Source organism: Giraffa tippelskirchi, chromosome 3 (genome assembly GCF_054371585.1).
Source record: "Giraffa tippelskirchi isolate mGirTip1 chromosome 3, T2T-mGirTip1v1.2.pri, whole genome shotgun sequence".
NCBI classification, from domain to species: Eukaryota; Metazoa; Chordata; class Mammalia; order Artiodactyla; family Giraffidae; genus Giraffa; species Giraffa tippelskirchi.
Genome location: NC_137277.1, coordinates 89,425,607 through 89,447,831, shown reverse-complemented (window position 1 = coordinate 89,447,831; position 22,225 = coordinate 89,425,607). Strand labels below are relative to the sequence as shown.

Sequence of the window (22,225 nt, the reverse complement as noted above, 5' to 3'; positions counted from 1 at the left end):
AGCAAAGCCCATTCCTCCCCCCCATCCCCCCGACCCCGCAGGTGGATCAGAAAGGGTTAAGGATGTAAAGGAACACTATGCTTCACACTCTCGACATTGTCTTTTCTATTTCCTCTTAGCCTCTGAGCAATCTTTTACCACTTTCAAGAACTGTGTAAAAGTGAAACTGAATTCTGAGGAAGAGCTTGTGCCTGACAGCATTCCCTTTCCTGTGGGAGTCATTCAGGATGGTTCTGGAGCTGTGGATGCGAAAACTGTGCCTTCTTTCCCCCACACCTCTCTGTCTCTGTATATTTGGGGTGTTCTGAATGTTTAGAAATTCTTTTGGATACATGCTGCTAAGTCACTTCAGTCGTGTCCGACTCTGTGTGACCCCATAAACGGGAGCCCATCAGGCTCCCCCATCCCTGGGATTCTCCAGGCAAGAATACTGGAGTGGGCTGCCATTTCTTTCTCCAATGCATGAAAGTGAAAAGTAAAAGTGAAATCGTGTCCGACTCTCAGCGACCGCATGGACTGCAGGCGACTAGGCTCCTCTGTCCGTGGGATTTTCCAGGCAAGAGTACTGGAGTCGGGTGCCATCCTACTCATAATCATATTGTTGCAGGAAGGGGGACCCCTTACAGGGCCCGAAACTGGGCTCTTGTCTAACACTCAGAAATGAATTGTCCGAGGAGACACATGTGCTGACAAAGCAAGAGATTTTATTGGGAAAGGGTGTCTAGGTAGAGAGCAGGAGGGTAAGGGAACCCAGGAGATCTGCTCTGTCACATGGCTTGCAGTCTCGGGTTTTATGGTGATGGGGTCAGTTTCCGGGTTGTCTTTAGCCCATCATTCTGACTTAGAGTCTTTCCTGGTAGTGCACACCTTGTTCAGCCAACATGGATGCTCGAGAGGATTCTGGGAGGTGGTCGGACATGTGGTGTCTCCTTTTGACCTTTTCCGAACTCTTCTGGTTGGTGAGGCTTATTAGTTCTGTGTTCCTTACCAGAACCTCCTGTCATAAAACAACTCATGCAAATGGTTACTGTGGTGCCTGGCCAGGGTGGGTGGTTTCAATCAGTGTGCTTCCCTAGAAAAATTAATGTTTATTAAGTACTCATTTCGTGCCTATCACTATCTGAGCACAACAAATGCATCATCACATTTAATGTTCTATGTGTGGCTTCCAAGCAAGAATGGAATGCTAGAAATGAAACTCCTAAAGAGCCCTCTGGTTAGGATGGGTTAGGAGAAGGTTTATGTGTCTAGCTGTTGCAAGTGCTAGAGAGTTGTGTACACTGACATCAGAGCTGAGCACAGTTCAAACTTGTGGGACTGAATTTAAATAATTCAGCAGTTTAAAGTTTTCAAAAGTGGTGAAATGAGAACAGACTTGTAGTGGAGACTCGTTAAAAATTCTAATCAAGACTTGATAGGAAGTCCATTCATTCATTTGAGAAATACATGCTAAGCACCAATTACATGCCAATCATTGTTCTAAGCCTAGAGATATAGCAATGAGTAATACAAAATCCTGACCCTGATGGAACTTACACACTAGAAATGTTCATAGAAGCACACTAAAAAATTATGTGATGTAAGATAGTGATAAATGCTAGGGCATAAATAAAGCTGTAGGGGATAGTGACAAGAATGCTCTTTTCAATAGACCTCTGAGGTAGTGATGTTTGTACAAGACTGGTTGAAATTGACAAGAAGGAGAATGCCATGGGGTTATGTAGCAGACGAACTACCTGGCAGAGGCCACAGCATGTGCAAAGACCCTGAGGCAGGATGGCATCTGGCTGCTGAACAAGGGTATGGTGAACAAGGGGATGACAGGAGAAGAAATCAGAAAGAGGGCCAGGGGTCAGATGGTGCAGGTCAATAGAAATCACTCCCGTCTTTGAGCCTCTATTTGGGTGATTGCCACATCTTAATTATCATAAAACCCCTTAAGGTAAGTCTGATTACTTCCTTTTAAAGTTTCCTAAAGCCACTTTACTGAGTGATAGCCTCTCCTGGGATTCTAGAATATCCAAGTTCATTGAGGGTGGTGGTCTCTTTGAGGTTGCTGCCAACCAGGACTCTCTCTCTCCATCAGTCAGAACTTATTCCAAGAGCAGAGAAATCTTTTTTAAAATACAATGAGATATTTCTTTATCATCTGCATTATTTAAAAATATTTGCCTTAACCTTTTCTTATTCTTGAACAAGGCCTGCTGCCAAATGGGTGTTTTCTGCACCTAGGCCTTAACATACATCCTGCAATGGTCTTCTTTCTTTTAAAAAGTGGTAAAAATAACTTGGAGCACAGCTGTACTAGTGAATAAAAATGAATAGAAATTTAGCAACAGGTTCATAGCCCATGATGTCTGGATTTCACTTATAAAAGAGACTGTCTTTCCTTGTTTGGTCCATACCATTGAGTCTAATTTGTGTGAGAACATCCAAGTATTAAGTTAATTACTGGAGAGTCCTGAGATTGTTCCCCAAATGAAATGTAGTCATAAATAATTTTTAAAGATGTTTTATAATAAAAATAGAATAGAAAGACTGAAAAATATGTAACAAAGACTCTCTGGTCTATATTAAGATGAAAGACATAGTATAAATTCAACTTAATTTCTTACATTTTTATTATTTTCATTGAAAAGTAAGTAGATGAATAAAAACGTGTCTTCATTTTAGGTATAGATGGGCATAGAATGGGACATGGAAAAATCAGTTTAAGATGAGAGTGATTCAATCTATCCCAAAGAACTGAGATTTCTTTTGAGGGGCATGCCCAGATTCCCTAATGGGTCTTGTCTTTCATACAAAGTCATGGGAATTCATCTTCTAAATCCTGTGTTGGCCCATTAGGAAGCATGCTTTTGTTTAGTGGCTAAGTCATGTCCAACTCTTTTGCGACACCATGGACTCTAGCCTGCCAGGCTCCTATGTCCATGGGGGCAAGAATACTGGGGTGGATTGCCATTTCCTCTTCTAGGGGATCTTCCCCACCCAGGGATCAAACCCAAGTCTCCTCCATCAGCCGGCGGATGCTTTATCACTGAGCCACCAGGGAAGCCTCAGTTAGAAAGTTACTGTGTGGTTAATTTCATCATTATTGTATTACCAGCTATGATAGTCTAGAGCTGGTCTGATGGTGCTGATGTCTCAGGATAAGTAGGAAAGTAGTTGGAATAGTTTGCAAGGACTGCCATAGCAAGGCACCACAGACTGGGTAACTAAACTTACAGTCTTACTGTCACTTATTGTAGCTTAAACTACAGAAACATTATTGTGTCACAGTCCTGGAGGCTGGAAGTCTGAGATCAATGTGTCGGCCAAGTTGGTTCCTTCCAGGGACTGTGAGGGAGGATCTATTCCACGCCTCTCTCCTAGCTTCTGGTAGTCTACTGGCGTTTAACCTTTAGGATCCTTAGCTTGCAATTCATCATCCCGATCTCTGCCTCTTCATCTTTACACAGCATTCTCCGTGTGTGTTTCTGTGTGTGTCTATGGCCAAATTTCTTCCTTTCATTAGGACACATCCATATTGAGTTCTAGCTCATCCCAGTGACTACATCTGAACTTGATCATTTGCAAAAACTCAATTTTCAAATAAGGTCACATTCACAGACAAAAGGGTTAGGACTTAAGCAACTTTTGTGGGGGAACGAGAGGGTAACAGGCTGGAAGGCCAGGGGTCTCCAAAGGGAGGAGATAGGCTGCAAGTGTCAGATATTTTTTTCTCTCTCTTAACCGGCAGGAGGAAACAAACTAGTGTTACATTTTCCCCCCTTCTCTATACAAATTTAAAAAGAGGTTGCTCTTAAAATTCTGTGTTGCCATAATGACATCTGGTTCCACCTGAACTTGACTTTTCTCAAACTGTGAGCTAACCAATGCATTTTTCTTATGGAAGTGTTTGTCTTAAGCTTTGTTAATGTGCTATGTATTTACCCCAGACTCAGTCTTCAAGTCAGTTCTGCCTAAAAGCTCAGACAAACCAGTATGTTATACTCGTACATTGTTTTCCTAATCTGTGTTAATGAAACTATGTATTTGTATGGAAATCTGCCCTTCCTCAAGATTCATGTCATGCCCTTCTTCAAGATTCATGACTCACCTGGTGCCAAGGTTATCTCAAAATGCATCTTGTGGTTGAGGGGCCTGGTGCCATTCTCCGAGTTTTGAGACATTTCCTTTCTTTAATTAGCAGAGTGCTAGTAGCATGGCACCCCACTCCAGTGTTCTTGCCTGGAGAATCCCAGGGACGGGGGAGCCTGGTGGGCTGTCGTCTATGGAGTCGCAGAGTCGGACACGACTGAAGCGACTTAGCAGCAGCAGCAGCAACAGCAGTAGCTATATAACATCCAGCTAAAGACTAGCAGGGGGGCACTCTTTCTGCCCCCTTCTGATGTCTATGTCAGAAGCTTTCTCTATCTCTTTTATACTTTAACAAAACTTTATTACACAAAAGCTCTGAGCGATCAAGCCTTGTCCCTGGCCCCGGATTGAATTATTCTCCTCCGGAGGCCAAGAATCCTGGCGTCTTTTGTGATTTAGCAACAACCTTTCAGGAACACAATCCAACCCATAATGCTACTGTACAGGAAGGTTAAATTAAAACTTCTCTCCCTTTTTAGGACTCTCCTGGATATCCTTAAGGATTACAACTAGGACAGGAGAATCCTTCTATAGACAAATCATCTCTTTATGCGTTACATTATCAGCTTGAGTCTTCCTTCAAATCTTTGTGTGTATGTGTGTTTTTCTTGATTTCCAGTCGTTGTATCCTATCCAACAACTCTCCCTTTGCTAACAGGGCAAATCTGGAGATTAATTATGCCAAAGGACTTCAGAAACTGGCAACCAAGCTAAGCAAAACATTACAGAGCACAAAGAAAAAGTAAGTACATGGAAGAGGTAAGGCAAAAATCACTCTTAAAAATAATTTTAAAAAAGTGACATTGTTGTAGCCACGTGTTCTGGGAAACAAACTCACTCAGAAGGACAATGCAGATAGTGGAGTGCAGTTTATTACACCAGTGGGCCCAAGACAGAGTCTCCTCTTAGCCAAGGACCCTGACCAGTTTTTGTGAAAACCTTATATACCCTAAGTGTACGTGCTCAAACCCACCTCCCCAAATTCTCTGAAACTAGTCTGAACAAAGGAAAAGAAAGATACAATCAAAGTTAACCCGTGATTCATATGCCTTAAACCCCATGATTCGTATGCCTTAAGCCTAGGTAGCTAACAGTGGAGAATTATCAATAGGACTGTGGTCATACCCCAATAAGCATAATAGAATTTATGATTCTATTTGGTTACACAGATAATTAGGATATTCTTTTAGGTGACGGAGAGTCTAGGTATGAGCCCTGGGGCTCTTCCATCCAGGGGGGTCTGGTTTTCCAGTTGATATGTCGTTTCCGTAGATACTGGGCATATAGCTCAAAGTCCACAGTCCAGCCCAAGGTGGAGTCCTGCTTTCAAGATGGAGCCTGTTCTGTCTGTTTCCTCCTTCAACATATGTTCAGTTCCAGCTTCCTTTTACAAAGGTGGCAGGTCCAGAGCATCAAGCCTGGTTTCCAGTTCTTGGGCACTTACTGTGTGCCAGACACTACATTAAATGCTTTTCTAGATACGCTACATTTAATCCTCACGACAATCTCTGAGAAGTCTTTTTATGATCCCTATTCACACACAAGGACTTAAAGCTTGGAGAGTTTAAGAAACTTGTTTGGTGACACAGATAGTGAATTTCAGAACTGAATTCATCCTGTGTCATTGTGAAGCCTAAGATCATATTCAGAAAAGGCCTTGGTGATGATACTAACTTGGGAAGCAGAATTGTTAAGTTGGAAGGTCTTAAAGTCCTGAAGTGTGTATCCCTCCCACTTTATTTCAATTTTACAACTTTCAACAAATAACCTGGCCTCCCTAGATTTCCTCTTCTGTTATATGGAGTAACAAAGCATGCTCCTTTGTGTGTGTGTGGGGGTGGATGGGTACTGGGATGCATATTAAATGAGATAATATATGTAAAGACATTAACACATCAGGTGCTGGAGAAAATATTGCTTCACAAGTTTTTTTCAATTCAGTTGAGAATGAAGTCAATTACTTCTCTTGGGGAAGAGAGGAAAGATATTGGTATTCTTATAAACCAGTCCATTAGTGATAACGTGTTACAAAGATCTGACTATTGTTTGCAGATGTTACCCAATGGCAGTTTCATTGCAAAGACCCCTTCTGATGGTAAAAGAAAGAGAGAAAGAAAAAATAGAAACCTCGTGGAGCATTCCTACTCTTCCTTAGGCACCATCCTATAACAGCAAATAGTGGCTCTGAAATTGCTTTGACTTTGAGCTTGATTTTTAGGACAGTATTTTAGTAGCCTGGGGCTTTCCTGGTGGCTTGGATGGTAAAGAATCTGCCTGTAAGGCAGGAGACCTAGGTTCAATCCCTAGGTCAGGAAGATCCCCTGGAGTTGAGAATGGCAACCCACTCCAGTATTCTTGCCTGAAAAAGTCCATGGACAGAGGAGCCTGGTGGGTTGCAGTCCATGGAGTCGCAAAGAGTCAGACATGACTGAGTGACTAACAGTTTCAGCTTGCAAAAGAACTAGTAGAGCACACTGGTTGAATATAGACTTTTTCAGACAGCCCAGGTTTAAATTCTGGCTCTATCACTTACCAACTGGGTGAATTAGGAATCTCGTGCTCAGTCCCTAAGTCATGTCTGATTCTTTGCGACCCCATGGACTGTAGCCTGCCAGGCTCCTCTGTCCATGGGATTTCCCAGGCAAGAATACTGGAGCGGGTTGCCATTTTCTCCTCTAGGGGATCTTCCCCACCCAGAGACTGAACCTGAGTCTCCTGCATTGACAGGTGGATTCTTTACCACTGTGCCACCTGGAAAGTCCGTATCTTCCCTCTCAGTGTGTAGTGTATTTAAAATGGAAATAAAACCTACCTCATATAATGTCTGTGAGGTACTTGTATAATAACCCAAATTATTTCTATTCTCAAAGACCAATTAAGTGAGGGTCAGAGAAATTGAGTGATTCTTCCAAGGTCAAGCAGGACACAAAGGGGAGCTTGTCGATTCAGACACAGATCCTCTGAGGTCAATGCCTTCACATTCCTGCTCTGCTGCCCTGCTCCTCCTAGGGGCAAAAGTCAGATTCTCTTCCTGAAAGTGTACTTGGATTTCTTGTAAAAAAAACAAAACAAAACTCTACTGAGATTTAATTTTCATACAATAATAAGCACACATTTTAAGTATATATTTTGATCGATTTTGTTATAAGTATACACCATGCAGCCTCTACCAAAATCAAAATATACCTATTTTCATCACACCAAAAGATGCCTTGTACCTGTTTACAGTCCTTTCCCCAACACAGTCCCAAGATAACATTGATCTGCTTTTTTCCGATCTAGATTATTTTGTTTTTTCTGGACTTTCCTATAATTGGGAGCATACAGTACATCCTCTCTTATGCCTGGTTTTGTGCCTGGCTTTGCATGCATAGAAAATCTGACATCCTTTGATCTAGTTCTCCCATTCTCTGGCTGCCAGGTGCAGCCCAAGTCATTTGGAGGCAAAATCTCTGTGCCATCTTGCTCTCAGTAGGGGCACCGATCTGTCCTCTCCTTTCCATCAAAGTCTACACTGGCTCTGTCCCTTCTGTTTATTGATACAATGGGCTTGCTATTTGACGGCCAACTATATGTAGGAGAAAAATAGCATCATATTTCTTGATTCTCTTTTTGTGCTGCTTGGGTCAGGGCAGAGCAACCCTTTTATTAAACTGAGATACTATTCACAAGACTGTGGAGTATCTGAGCTGTGTTCCTAAAGGCCAGCAGGGAATCCGAGCTATACCCCAACCGCAAGAGGAGCATGCAGGTTATGAGCAGGGCTCTCAAGTCCTCCATCACTCAACTTCTCTGAGCCTCTGGTTGTTCATCTGTAAGATGAAGAGCCTGAAACAGATTGTCTTTAAGGGTCTTCTGCCTCTGGCATGCTCTCTCCCACCTGTTCTAAATGCCCTCTCATCCTTGCTTACTTTGTTTCCCTGATATTCTACAAACATGAAATGGAAATCGGAATGAAAGTGACTGGGGAAAAAAAGCAGATTATGTAATGACTACAGTGCAAATAAATATGTTGGCAGGATTTTATCCCATGGAGAAATTGAAACAGGATTAGGGATATGAGCGCAATTGCCAAATGCAGGAATCAGATGGGATGCTTTATTTCTGGGACTCCTGGGAAAATGACACCCACACTTGTCCTCCCTTGTTTTTCCCTCCAGCTGTCTTGTCAGTGCCTGGGCCTGGGTCTCGGAGGGCATGAAGTCTGCAGGGGACCTGCATCAGTGAGTACTCAGCCCAGCCTTGCTCCAACTGCAAAGGGAGTCATAAATATTTAAAGTGGGTGTACTACAAATACTCCCCTGCAAACTTGCACTGAGTAGATATGCTGTAACACACAATTTTATTTCCCCAGAAAATAATTTGGAAGGTAGATATAAATCCTAATACTAGGCTTGTGTGTCTTTTATATTCTGTTTCCAGAAAACTTGGCAAAGCAATTGAGTTGGAAGCAATAAAACCAGCTCATCAAGTCCTGAGTGCACATGAAAAAAAGAGAAAATCAGTGAGTCAAAATATTTCTTTTCTTCCCTGTTAAAGTAAGATTTCTGTCTTTGGCTCAAGAGCTAGGTAATCGAAAAGTGATACTAAGTTTTAGGAATTTTATCATAAAAATAAACACAAATCCAAAGATTTATGCATGAGGATGTTTGTTAAAGCCTTGTTTATAGTAGTAAAAAAATGGAAACATTTTCATCTTCCAAAAATAAATTAGGATAAATTCAAGCAATGAAATACTATGTAACCATTAAAAATCTTATAGAAGAATTTAATGGTATGGGGATGTAGTGCTAAATTAAAAAACAAAGTGAGCAAATCTAACAATGTAACTTCAATTTTGTAAAATAAATGTGTGTATATATGCCTAGAAAAAAAACCTAGATGCACCTTCCCAGAATGTTAATAAGAATTATCTCTAGATAGTGGAATTAGAGGCTATTTTTATTTGATTTTTTTGTATTTTTTGTATTTACATTGCTTTTCAATAAATAAGTATTCCTTTTGTAAACAGAATTATAAACACAATTTTAAGAGGAAATGCTTTTTTATACTTTGCAGCTTGCGATTAGGTTAAAGCAATAATAGGTATAATTCTCAAATAGCCTTAAAATTGAAGAAAAATAAACAATACTTTCAGGGCACCTGGTCATCTGTATGGCCTATGTACTTTTCCTTCCAGAACAGTTTCATTTGCTCTCCTTTTCCTTTTATTTTGTGCATCGCATAGTCAGTAGGTACTTCAAAATATATTTTCAGGCAACATAAAGGGGTATTTAATAAACCCTGCTTAGCTCTGATAGGTGTGGAGTCATGGTCATCATCTGTGTCACTGTCTGGTAAGGTGAGAAGTTCAGAGCAGTAATAGTAGGTCTTTGCAAAGGTTAGGGGCAGTAGCTAAGGGGAGTTTTAAGTGACCACAGCCAGAGAAAGCCAGTCTTAAAGGTGGTAAGTCCATAGGATGAGGGGATTTGTGAAAGCCCTGATGGAAGAGAAATGATACTGAAAAAATCTTATTTGAACTTATGACACTAAGTCAGGAAATGGAATCAATGTTGGGTGAACATCCATGTATTTTTACTAGAATGGATGCCCTCCTTAGGGCTGATGGGGAAGTTTACAGTAATTACCAGAAAGTAATATAATCTTCTGCCTCTGCAAATCATCGTAATAGAAATCAACCACTAGTCTGCTGCTGCTGCTGCTAAGTCGCTTCAGTCGTGTCCGACTCTGTGCGACCCCATAGATGGCAGCCCACCAGGCTCTGGGATTCTCCAGGCAAGAACACTGGAGTGGGTTGCCATTTCCTTCTCCAATGCATGAAAGTGAAAAGTGAAAGTGAAGTCGCTCAGTCGTGTCTGACTCGTAGCGACCCCATGGACTGTAGCCTACCAGGCTCCTCCATCCATGGGATTTTTCCAGGCAGAAGTACTGGAGTGGGGTGCCACTGCCTTCTCCAAACACTAGTCTATCTTTCATTAATTACAAAATATTTTCATACCACATTATAATATGATAATCACCAGCATTTCCTTAGTACTTACTAAATTAGGCACAGTGCTATGATCCTTCTCCCATTGCTTTAGATAATTAATATCATGGTCCCCACATTGATGGTTCAGTTCATAATTGTTTCACATTTGCCCATCCCTATTGCACCCCTGGAATTCCCTGGTGGCTTAGCGGTAAAGAATTCGCCTGCCAATTCAAGAGACGTAGGTTCAATCCCTGGGTTGAGAAGATCCCCTGGAGAAGGAAATGGCACCCCACTGCAGTATCCTTGCCTGGGAAATCCCATGGACCTCTAGAGGAGCCTGGTGGGCTACAGTTCATGCAGTTGCAAAGAGTCAGACATGACTGAGTGACTAAACAACACTACACCCCTATCACCCCATCACATTTTCTCACAAAAGATTTGAATTTTTTAAGTGAACTTGTTCTGCATTTCAGCCACAGAAAGTCAAAAGTGGCACAATGCATAAAATTATTTTAATCATTTTGGTACAATAAAACACATAATCCAAGTTTAATGAACTGATAAAAAAAAAGTACAGTGTTGCTAGATCTCAAGGTGGTTGAGTGATGGCTGGTCTGAGGGTTTAGAGGAAAGGTCTATGGTTTGGGTAAAAGGTTTTGCCCTCACTTAAGTCTGATCTCCTTAAGAGGTTGCTTAGGTCCATTTTCATCAGCTTTATTACTGTTCCACTGGCTATTTTAAAGTAGGAGAAAAAGTTACTTATGATGAAGGATTCAATCTCTTTGAAATTAAAGCAGTATTCACTTCAGAAATTATAAGACACTTAGTTAAGTTACCACTGAAGGACTTTTACCATTTCTCAGGATGTTAAAGTGTGGGCTCCACAGAATGAAGCAGAAAAGGAAGTAATAGGATGAGACGTGATATCAAGTTACACAAGTTCCTCTTCCTTTCCACACAGATTGTACCCATTTATGTTTTTTTTTAAATATAACTATATATCAGAAATGATTATCTTACCAAATGTGTTCATACTAAATCTTGTGATAAGATTCTTGACCTGAGGAAAAGAAAGTTGGCTACTTTCTCAGGAAATATGTCCACTGTAAGGTTTTTAAATTTCTATTGCTTATGATACTAATTGTACTATAATTAATAAGCCAGCACCATGACTCAACAAGAAGACAACAAATTTTTTTTTTCTTTTTTTCCCCTTGATAGCTTGATAACGAAGTTGAAAAGACAGCAAATCTTGTCATTAGCAACTGGAATCAACAAATTAAGGCAAGTATACACAAATGTCATTTGTGTAAACTCCATGTTAAGGATTGAAGCTTTTGGCGTTTGCACAAATGTGATCATTTTTTTTGAAGTGAAAGTGCTCAGTCATGTCAGACTCTTTGCAACCCCATGGGCTGTAGCCTGCCAGGCTCCTCTATCCATGGAATTATCTAAGTAAGGCTACTGGAGTGGATTGCCATTCCTTTCTGCAGGGGATCTTCCCATCCCAGATATCGAACCTGGGTCTCCAGCATTGCAGGAAGATTCTTTACCATCTGAGCCACAAGGGAAGCCCCATGTATTTTAGTGTCATTATTTGTAAGTGCTAACTGAAGGGAAGAATATTTCCTCACCTGAGTTATTATATAGATAAGTCCATGGAAATCCCATGGAAAGAGGAGCCTGGAGGGGTACAGTCTATGAGATCACAAGAGACTAATATAACTTAATGACTAAACAACAATGACAGCAAATCTTTCAACTAAAACTGTAGAGGAGCAAAACTCCAAATATGGCTTTCATTTATAGCTAATAAGTAGCTTTTATTGTATGTCAAGTGCTATATATATTTATGTATTGAATCATCACAAAAACCAACCAATGTGGTATATGACCATGTGTTGTCCCATTTTATAGATGGGTGGGGAAGTGTAGACACAGAGGTTAATAATCTTCTAAGGTTACAAAACTGGTTAATGGTTGAACCAAGTAACCTGGGTTCCAGGTTACTGCCTTTAACCATTACCTACACTGACTGCCTCTCTGTATAATTTGTAACTTAGGGCATGATATTAATACTGAGTTTTGGTCTTGTCTTTTATAGAAGGTCATTCGTGATCTCTGTTTCTCCAGTGAGAGGAGCATGGTTGAGGGATGGGTGAAGATGTGTAAAGGGGGATGCCTGTATTGATTCCATGAGCATGTACGACCCACTTCTTGTGCAGCATGCTGTACTAAGACATGGTTCTTATTTCATGTAATTTAAAGTTTGCTGTTGCTGCTGCTAAGTCACTTCAGTTGTGTCCGACTCTGTGCGACCCCATAGATGGCAGCCCACCAGGCTCCCCCGTCCCTGGGATTCAGCTGGCTAGATATTAATAACATGTGTGCAGGAAATAGTGAATGACTTCTAAGCAGAACAGTTATGGTCTGATGTGAGAATTTAGGGCATCATTATATATAGTCATAAGCAGAGAGAATCACAGGTGGTGCCCATATGTATGTACAGAAGATTATTCTAGAACAATCCAGTTTAGGAGAAATTCATTTTGAGTGGGAAAGACTAGAAGCCAGTGCAGAGGGAATCTGCTCAGAAAACCCAATGATTCCCTTTGAGAAGACTTGGACTCCCAAAGTTGAAATTCTCCTTTTTCATCTCTAAAGTACTGGTGCCCCAAAAGATCCTTCTTTCTCAAGTAGACAGTCATGAGTGTCAAATAAGCGGAGACACCTTCAGAAACAGGAGACCCCATTTCAGCCCTCAGTGTTGCCTCTGAAGCTGCTGCTAGAACTGAGGGTTCCCTAAGACAAAGACATTAATTATAAATGTTTGAGAAAAGTGAATTTCTATACTGACAATAGTAATCCCGGTAAAAGGATGCTCATGAGAATCACTTTTATAGTAAATATGTGAACGTCCCATAAACAGTGTCCAGTCATTTGTTTCCAAATTTGCTCTTGATTTATGAGCTTTCTTAAATAGAGTTTGTTTTTAAAAAATTCATTCTTAAATATTCAGCTTTCATGGAAAATTTGATATAATAGATGCGAAGAGAAACCACTTTCAGTAGCTGTCACTGCTTTCAGGAACAAAAAAAAAACCTTCTTATTTCCCAGTTTCCACCAAGTAATTTTTCTAAGTAAAACGATTTTATTTTTATGAAGATTGACAGAGAAATTAGAGAACATAAAATGCTTGTGCTATAATAATTTTCTCTCCAGTTACAATTCAAAGGATTCAGCATGTCTTCATTCACTAATGAAGCATAGTCTGTTTTGGAGATGCAAGTGAAAAGCCTTAAAGGACCAAATGTTCTTGCCTCCTGCTCTCCTTTATCAGCAGGCATGTGACCAACAGAAGGTGGGGGGAGGCGGGCTCTCTGAGCTGCTTGTTCCCTGAATTCCCTTTTATAGAGGTTTCATGTGTTTAGAGACATTCAGAAGGTTTTGCCTCTGACTTCCTAGGGAAAGAGAGACATAGATTTTTCCCCTTCATTATCTGGTTTTACAGTCCTTGCAACTTGAGGTGAAAAACCATACAGTCTTTGCAATCGACCCAGTTCCTGCACAGGCTGAATCCAACTCAAACCAGATTCTATTGATTTATCTCTGGAACATCCAGAGCTGGGGCTGTATGCAACAGAGAACAATCACTTAAATTATAATCCATGCCAAGGCTGGAGGCATCAGCAGAGGAGGGGGACTTTAAATGCTCTTCCTTCCTGACTCCTCTCTCCACCTGCCTGCTGCAAATTCAAGGCACTTCGTAAGATGTTAGGCAGATGCCCAGCTCTCAAGCCAGGGCATCAGGGAGCAAAATTTCCCTTTTGCTCTAAGTTTTAGGGGAGCATCTTAAAATGACCTCAATTATGGTCTGTAGACTTAGCCTTCAATGATTTGACAAAATATATGACCCTCTTGAATGAACTCAATGCAATGAAAAATATACAATGGTTCTTAGGGCAAAATATTAGCCACTGTGGTGTTTTAGCAGATTTTGGGATGAGGGCAGAAATGAAGAACTAAAAATGCACAATCATTCAAGCTAGCACATGAATATAACTTGTTCCAGAACAGAAGAGTTTCTCTCTTGACACCAGTTTCTGATCTTTCTTTGCTTTTCTTGTATGTTTTTGACTCTAGGCCAAGAAGAAATTGATGGTCAGCACCAAGAAGCATGAAGCACTTTTCCATCTTGTAGAAAGCTCCAAGCAGATTACAACTGAGAAGGAGAAGCAGAAGGTAACATCTCATGGCCAGCTGAGTGCTTGTGGTTTAGAGATCGATGAGCTTCCTGCCGTTAGCTATGAACACAGGAGAATGGGCTGACTCCACCTCTGTGTGGGGTCGCTGCAGAGCTGTAGGGTGGCAGAGTATGAGATGGGATCCAAAGTTATTCCTGGTCTCCACATATTTTTGAAAGGTATTATCAGCAGATGACAAAGCAAACCAGTGTCCAATGTTTTTGATGAGGAGCCCTATTAAACACCCCAAATACGTTCATACCCCAAATAAGTAAGATATACATACGCATAGCATAACATATAATGTACTTGACCTATCCTGTATATCCTATATATACTTTTATATTATATTAATGTTATAAACATTATAAAACATGAAAAAGTAAAAATATTTGAAGGATGTGGTAAAAATAAAATAATATTTTCAGTGATTAGTTGATCATTATGACTTCATATAGTCATTCAGTGATATATATAAATAAAATATTCATGTGAGACAAGGTTCAGCCTTAACCCTAGTGAAATATAAATTCGTATTTCTAATATATCCTCTTATAATGTCAAGTTTTCGGTCAGCTTCTCATCAGCTCTCATTAGATCATGCCAATTTTCACCTTTTCACGCGGGTGATGATGCAACCATTATCCAGAGCAGGAGAAAGCAGGAGCTCTGATGTTTTCCTGTGGCTTTCTTGCATTTGCATTGTTAGTATTTCCTGCGGCTTTCTTGTACTTGCATTGTTAACATCAATCTATAGCTTCACAGCAGAAATCTGCATAAAGCATGTGTCAATTTTGTGTATGAACCTAACTGAAGCTAGATGAGAACTTCCCTGGCAGTTCAGTGGTTAAGACTTTGAGCTTCCACTGCAGAGGACTCATGTTCAATCCCTGGTCAGGGAACTAAGATTCCAAATGCTGAGTGTGAGACCAAAAATATAAATTAATAAATAAATAAAGCTAGATAATACATCAGCAAATCCATATGATCCAGACTCCTTATGACGGGCACATATCCATAGATAGAGTGAAGAAGATGTGTGTAAGGACTCACATCAGCATCTCATGTTGTAAAATTTCCACTCTCCCTCCAGAACACTTCAGAATCCTCAACTGTCCATGCGTGGGCACCAGTATAAATTCATATATTGAATAAGAGTAAGCTGGAACACTCTCTTTATGCAGAAATGAACATAAATAATATTGGAATACTAATTATCTTGCACACCCTCTGTGGTGTGTGCCCCAGAGAAACCTCTGAAATAGTCAATATTTTCCCCTAAAGATGGGCTCCCTCTGTGCAGGCCACACACTGCAACCCAAAACATCCTTAAAAGAAGACAAGAATTGCCATCACCGAGTAACTCTATCTCACCTAAGAAACTATTAGCTGAATAACTTAAATTCATTCTTAGCAAGATTTTACAAGGTTCTTGTGTCAATCTTCACAGTTTGAAATGATCATAATAACAAGGATTAAATAATGAGATAGCTTCCAAGGAGGAGGCAAAACCAAAGTAGGTTAAAAACTTAAGCTCTGGGACCCTACTGTAGGCATTCGGGGCCCTCATTAGAAGCTATTCTTCATTGACGTCAGGGAAGAACAAGGGGAAAAGCTTGGGCAGCTAAGTGTTGAATTTCTCCTTCCTTCCCTCATTAGCTGCTTTCCTGGGAGGCAGAAGTCTGTGATCCTCCCCTCACCTTTCTCCAGCAGATCCTGTTAACTATAGTCCTTGGCTGTCATTACATCACAGACCCTTAACGCCTTCCTCACTTTATCTGGTAGCTTTCTCATTTTTAGTCCCAAGGCTAAACACCTAAGGCTGCGTTCATCTTTGCATCTCACTGAGTCCTGCCCATGATCTCCTACCTGACCTGGCCTGGTTTGGTGCCACTCATCAGTCCTTCTTGTTTTCCTGCTCAGCAATCCTTACTCTCTCCAGAAGCTGATCTACATCTTCACTTTTCTCACTACTGTGTCTCCATTATCCACTCTCAGCAGATTATCTCACCTACAGCATCACAGAGAACACAGCAGTCAGCACGGCCACCTGTCTACTGAAGTCCTATGTGCAGTGGGACAGGCCAGTTTTTCCTCCTGTGTTCTGACTCCCATCCCCGCCTCCTCTCAGTGACCCTTCCCTTGATTATGCCCTTCTCTCCTGGATCTCAGACTGACTCCTCTCTAAGAGTTGCTTCCCATCAGCCTTCTCAACTTCCCTCTATCTTGGGAGAGTAGGAAGAATCAGGGAGACACCCTCCATGACCATAGTCCTGTTCCTCTCCAGATATCATCTATTTATTTATGTTTTTACTTTTTGCCTGTGCTGTGCAGCATGTGGAATCTTAGTCCCCACCCCTGCCCAGGGATTGAACCCATGCCCCTGCATTGGAAGCGGAGTCTTAACCACTGGATTACCAGGGAAGTCCCTCTTTCTTTTTACAATAAGACTCATTGAAAGGGTTATCTTTGTTCTATCTCCAGTTCTTCATCTGTTCACTCCTTAAAGCAACAACCACGATTTCCCCATCAATTTGCTAGGAATGTTCTTACCCTTGAATACAATGTGGTCCTTGTTGCTAAAGCCAATGGGTGCTTTCCAGTTCTGATTTTATTTAATTTCTTAGAAACATTAATCACCATAGAATTTTCCCTTCTAGAAATATTCTCAACTTCAACAAATCTTACTCTTTTGGTTTTCCTGTCAGTTTTTTCTTAAGCTCCTTTATGGACTTCCCTTGTTCTGCCTGAACTGTCTATATTGCTGTGTCTGATGATATCTCTCCTGGGCCTCATTCTGTTTTATTCGGCTTGTATCTCAAGTCTGACACAGTACTCTCAATATCAAGTGCTCAATAACAACAGATACTCAACAAATATTTTCTCAAGGCTCCATCTACTATGTCTCTGCTGACGATACCCCAGTTTATATCTCCAAACCAAACCAGTTTCTAAACTGCACTCTGGCACTTCAAACAAACTCAATATCCAAAATCCCTCTACCGAAAGTATTTTTTATGCCTCTGTATTTTATATCTTTGAATATTACCATCCACCATATCCTCCCAATTCTAAGTCCTAACCTAAATGCTTCTTGAATTTATCTGCACATATTTCTCTCCACAGCCACTACTCTCTCCCAGGCCACTGTCATCGCTCCTTGGGTTACTCCAATTGACAAACTGGTGTCTTGGCTTTCAGTGTTGCATCTCCTTATCTATTCCCCATATACAAGCCAGGCTGACTTTTCTGGAACTTGAATCTGAGTGTATCATTCTCCTTTAAAAAGCCTTAAAATACACCCAGGTGACTTCAGAATAAAGAACAACTCTTCTATGTGGCTCTTTAAGATCCTCCCTGACTTGATCCTTGCCTAACTCTTCAGCGCTTTCACTTGCTGTTCTTTCTCTCAAACTGTGTGCTCCAACCTCACCAAAAATGTTTTTTTTGATATGATGTCAAGCTATTTTGCCTAACCAATTCCTACTTTCATTTTAGGTTTATTCACACAGGGGTCACTCTGTGATACCTGACTACTCCTCTCATCCTGGATCTATCACACAGAATAGCAATTATCTATGTTGGTCCCCAACTAGAGAAGGAGGCTATCCCTTTATCTATTCCCAGTGTCTAGTACGTGACACAGTTGTGGCGTCAAGAAATGTTGATGAATGAATAAATGGATGAGATGTTTGTTCCAAGAGAAAGAAAAGAGCAAAGAAAAAGTATTTAATCTGACAAATTTAAGAAAAGTTTCTAAAAATTTTCTTAAATTAGAATATATGAGTCTCCATTCTTCTGTATCTGTTTGCGGTTATTTGCTGTAAGTTTGCTGAGCAGAAACTTCTAGTCAATAGTTATATGGTGCAGGCTGATGAACGTGAGTTGTCATCTCCAAAATGACTCCATTCTTATTGCTAGGGACCTGGGCACACTCAACAAGAACCAGAGAACAATGACTTGGTCAAGTATAGCCATGGTACACTTTCAAGTCTTTCTCTGTATCATTATTCGGCTAAAATTCACAAGCTCATGTCTCTATAGATAAATGGCTCATTACACTTGATATGCAAAACCAACCATGTCCTGAGTAGACCATACATCAGAGCTGAAGGACAGTTGAATGGCCAGCATGTGAACTGGAATAATAAAGTGGATGGTGTTAACATTCAGCATTTTGGATGAATGTTCATTACTGAAATGTTAGTCAAAATGTCTTTAAACATAAAGAGGGGCCTTCTTAAAAACATTTATCTCTATCCTTGAAACTCTTCAACTGCTTAAATCAGAGGGATCCTTGGTGCTCCTGAACTGCGATTTGGGGACCATTTGCATCAGAATCATCTGAGGAGGCAATGAAAATTCAGATTTCCCAATCCCACTACAGAACTACTGAATCAATATTGCTACTTGTGGGACCCTGAAATTTTCCAAAAATGTCTAGTCATTGCTAGGCATATTAAAGTCTGAGAATCCTTCATATAATGCAACTTCTTCCTTTCTCAAAGATGTGAGATTTTGAGAATTCAATTCAAGCTACCCTGGTCCAGAGAGTTTTGTATTACTTTGATTTTTACCATCAGAATGGCCAGTTTGGGTGACTGGCCAGGTGGCTCTTTGTTAAGGTGCAGATCATTGGGAATCAGGATCCCTGATGGGAAACTAGAGATTTCCCATTTGACAAATGTAGGAAAGCATTTGTCAAGCTGTCCATAACTTACAGTGAACAATGGCATGTATCAGGCTCTTCGCAAAGAGTCGGACGCAAATGAGTGACTGAACAACCACAGGCTCTTCACTAGTAACAGTAATGCTCACTTGTCTTTGAGTGCTATGCTATTAATAAATTTTGAGCAGTGTGCCCTGTCCCTTACCTGCATCACCTGCTGGACTCCTCAAGACAACACAGTGGGGACTTCCCTGTGGCGGTTCAGTGGATAAGACTCCACGCTTCCAGTGCGGAGGGAGCAGGTTCAATCCCTGGTCGGGAAACTAAGATTTTTACATGCCATGCAGTGTGGCCAAAAGCCAAAAAAAAAAAAGGAAACAAACAATGCAATGAAGTGGGAGCATCACTATGCCCATCACAAAGATGAGGAAACTGTGTCTTGTGACGTGTAAGTAACTCAGCAGCTGTTAGAACCAGGACTCTAATCTGAAGTTTGATTCCAGAGTTATACTGCAGGGTTTACATAGAGAAAGTGAAGTGACAGAATGTTCCAGACCTAATGCTAGTTCTACAAATTATCTAATTGTACAAATCTCTACCTGTGCCAGTAAGAAATGCCAAGGACTAAAGAATTTACTAAATAAGAGTACAAGAATCATCAGTAGATTCCAGTCTGGAGTTTCAACTTCCTGATCTGAACTTGCTTCTCCTCACCTGTCATTTGGCCTCATCCCTTATCTGATGAAAGCAGACATATCATATCATATTTAAGGACCTCGATTTCCTCATAGAAAAATTGAAAGAATCCTATTGAAAGGGCCTTAGGTTTCCTTTCAGTTCTGACATCCCTGTTTTCTGAGAAAGATCTTTGATTTCATCATCTATTGTTACTGTTTGTGACTTTAGCTGGGAGATGAGAAACTCATCGTGGCGATGCATGTAATTCTTTCTCTGGAATTACCAGGGACTTTCATAAATGTGTTCCTGAATATGTGACACTGATGTTTTACTTTAGCTCCTCAATAAACTGAAAAAATCAACTGAGAAGTTATCGAAAGAAGATGAAAATTACTACCAAAAAAACGTGGCAAGCTGTTCTACCAGACTGAAATGGGAGAACACACTGGAAAATTGCTTCCAGGTAAGTTATGCATTCATGGTTTTTTGTTTTTCTTTTTCCAAGGAGATTTTGTGTGGGAGAGAAATCACCGCTCCTAGGCACCCTGCAAGGGCTATGAGAAAAACATTTAACCTCTCTGTCTCCATCCATCTCATCCTCCTCTCTACCTCACAGCAATGGGGGATAATTGTGGTGCTTACTGTATGGCTGCCAGGATGGAATGCACACATCCAGTGTAGTGCACACCTAGCTGCCCTTCAAGGTGTGTTAGATGTAGCTGTTACTAACTACCCTTACCAGAGGCTCTTACTGGGTCTCTCCTTCCTTTTTCTCAGTGTCTTTTTCTTCTTTTAGGGTCTTTCTCCACCTTCTCTTCCCACCACACCCCACTCTCAGCAGTCCCTACTTCTACGATGAAACATCATGGACATTATCTTCTTCACTTATAAAGTCTTCCTGATGGTGACAAGATGTACATTTACTAATATTTCAAAAAACCTTCGTTCAGCTCAGCTTTAAAAATATTTAAGACCCTAGGTTTTATTTTTTTTTTGGCCAAATCACATTTGGAATCTACTAGAAGCCAGACTCTCCATAAAGAAAAGAAAGGTTTCCTTTCGTCTTTTTTGTTTCCTGGTTTGTTGCTACCACCATGCTGAAGAACACTGGAACTTTACTCCATCTTCCTTTGAGTTCACACAGTTCCTCTTATCCCACATGAGTTCTATTAGGTTCTAAACTTCTCCTCTGGCTTAGAGCTATCCTCTGCCCCCTGAATGCCAAACCAAGCCCCACTAGACCCACTTGAGATGTTCCTGTCAAGTCATCCTTGCCTCACCTTAACCAATAAGGATTCCCTTCCTTAGTATTTCCTTGGCTTGTAAATACTGAGTCTATACCAACAAGTCATTGATTCACATATTACACTGTGTATTCTTATTCTCTGTTGTTTACAAATGACAGGAGTAACATGTGATATTCATGACGGCATATAAAAACAGTTGGCTGAACTCAATTAAAAGAGAATTTATTAGAAGTGTGGGAGATAGAAATGGGTCCACCAGGATTGTTCCATTTCATTATTTTCCTCCATTCTCCAGTTGTTCTTCCTCTGTCCGGTCTGACTCTCCAGATTGGATTCATAAATTCTTTCAGAGGACATTCACTGAACTATGCTCAAGGCAGTTTACTAGATACTGTGAAAAATATTATAAAATTTCAAGTGAAAATATTAAGAAATGAAACCAATTCCACAAATCATATGTCAAAATGAGTCATCATTTCATAATTATATGTTCAAGCAATACTTCCTATCTTTCAAGAAGAAACAATTCAGTTGGCAGAAATAACCTGTAATATATTTTGAAAAATAATAGCCACTCAAGAATCTCATAGTGGTCCAGTAGTTAGGACTCTGTGTTCTCACTGACGTGGGCCTGGCTTCAGTCCCTGGTTAGGAACTAAAATCCTGCAAACTGTGCAAAATAAAATAATGTGTGAGGCCAAAATAAAACAGTAATAGCCACTCTGTCAAAAATGACCACAAATCAAATGTTTGGTACTAGTAATATTTACTCGAGGAATTATTTTAGAAAACCATTTGCAGTAAGTGCAAAGAATCTTAAAAATGTTCACATTCTCAACCAGTGTTCCTCATGTGAGCCACAGAACACAGAAAATAATGTGAGTGGCTGTTTTCTCAGTTCCCCGAAGATGGTAGTAACTAATACCACTTTAGTTGCAATGGAGAGATGGTAACTCAATGCAGACAACAGATGCCTTAGGACATTAGGGCTTAATTCTCTCTTAGAACCTCAGTTGAAAAACCTAATTTCCTTTCCACAAATCTGTCTTGAGGAAATAAATGAAAACAAAACACAGATTTCTGTTCAAATACATTAAAAGTAAAAGGGAAGAAACAAACAATACAAGTGGCCAATGTTAAGAAGATGGCTAAATATATCAATACATTCTATACAAGGGATTATTAATTAAAACAGTGTTTTGGAAACTAACAGCACTGGAAACTGCTTATGTACAATATTAAGTGAAAAAACCGTATACCAATTTGAATAATT

The 22,225-nt window shown here is 40.4% G+C and overlaps 1 protein-coding gene across 3 annotated transcripts in view; it reads left to right on the top strand.

The window, feature by feature from the left end:
- The window catches only part of NOSTRIN (nitric oxide synthase trafficking), a 63,855-nt gene that overhangs the window by 22,336 nt on the left and 19,294 nt on the right, over positions 1–22,225 (top strand). For 2 of the 3 annotated variants that reach the window (XM_081582604.1, XM_081582603.1), the window contains exons 3-8: positions 4,799–4,882; positions 8,301–8,363; positions 8,563–8,644; positions 11,336–11,398; positions 14,258–14,356; positions 20,043–20,168. In XM_081582604.1, the coding sequence (XP_081438730.1) occupies positions 4,799–4,882; positions 8,301–8,363; positions 8,563–8,644; positions 11,336–11,398; positions 14,258–14,356; positions 20,043–20,168 (517 nt within the window). The remainder of the gene's footprint in view (positions 1–4,798; positions 4,883–8,300; positions 8,364–8,562; positions 8,645–11,335; positions 11,399–14,257; positions 14,357–20,042; positions 20,169–22,225) is intronic. The other variant, XM_081582605.1, reaches the window with a different exon arrangement.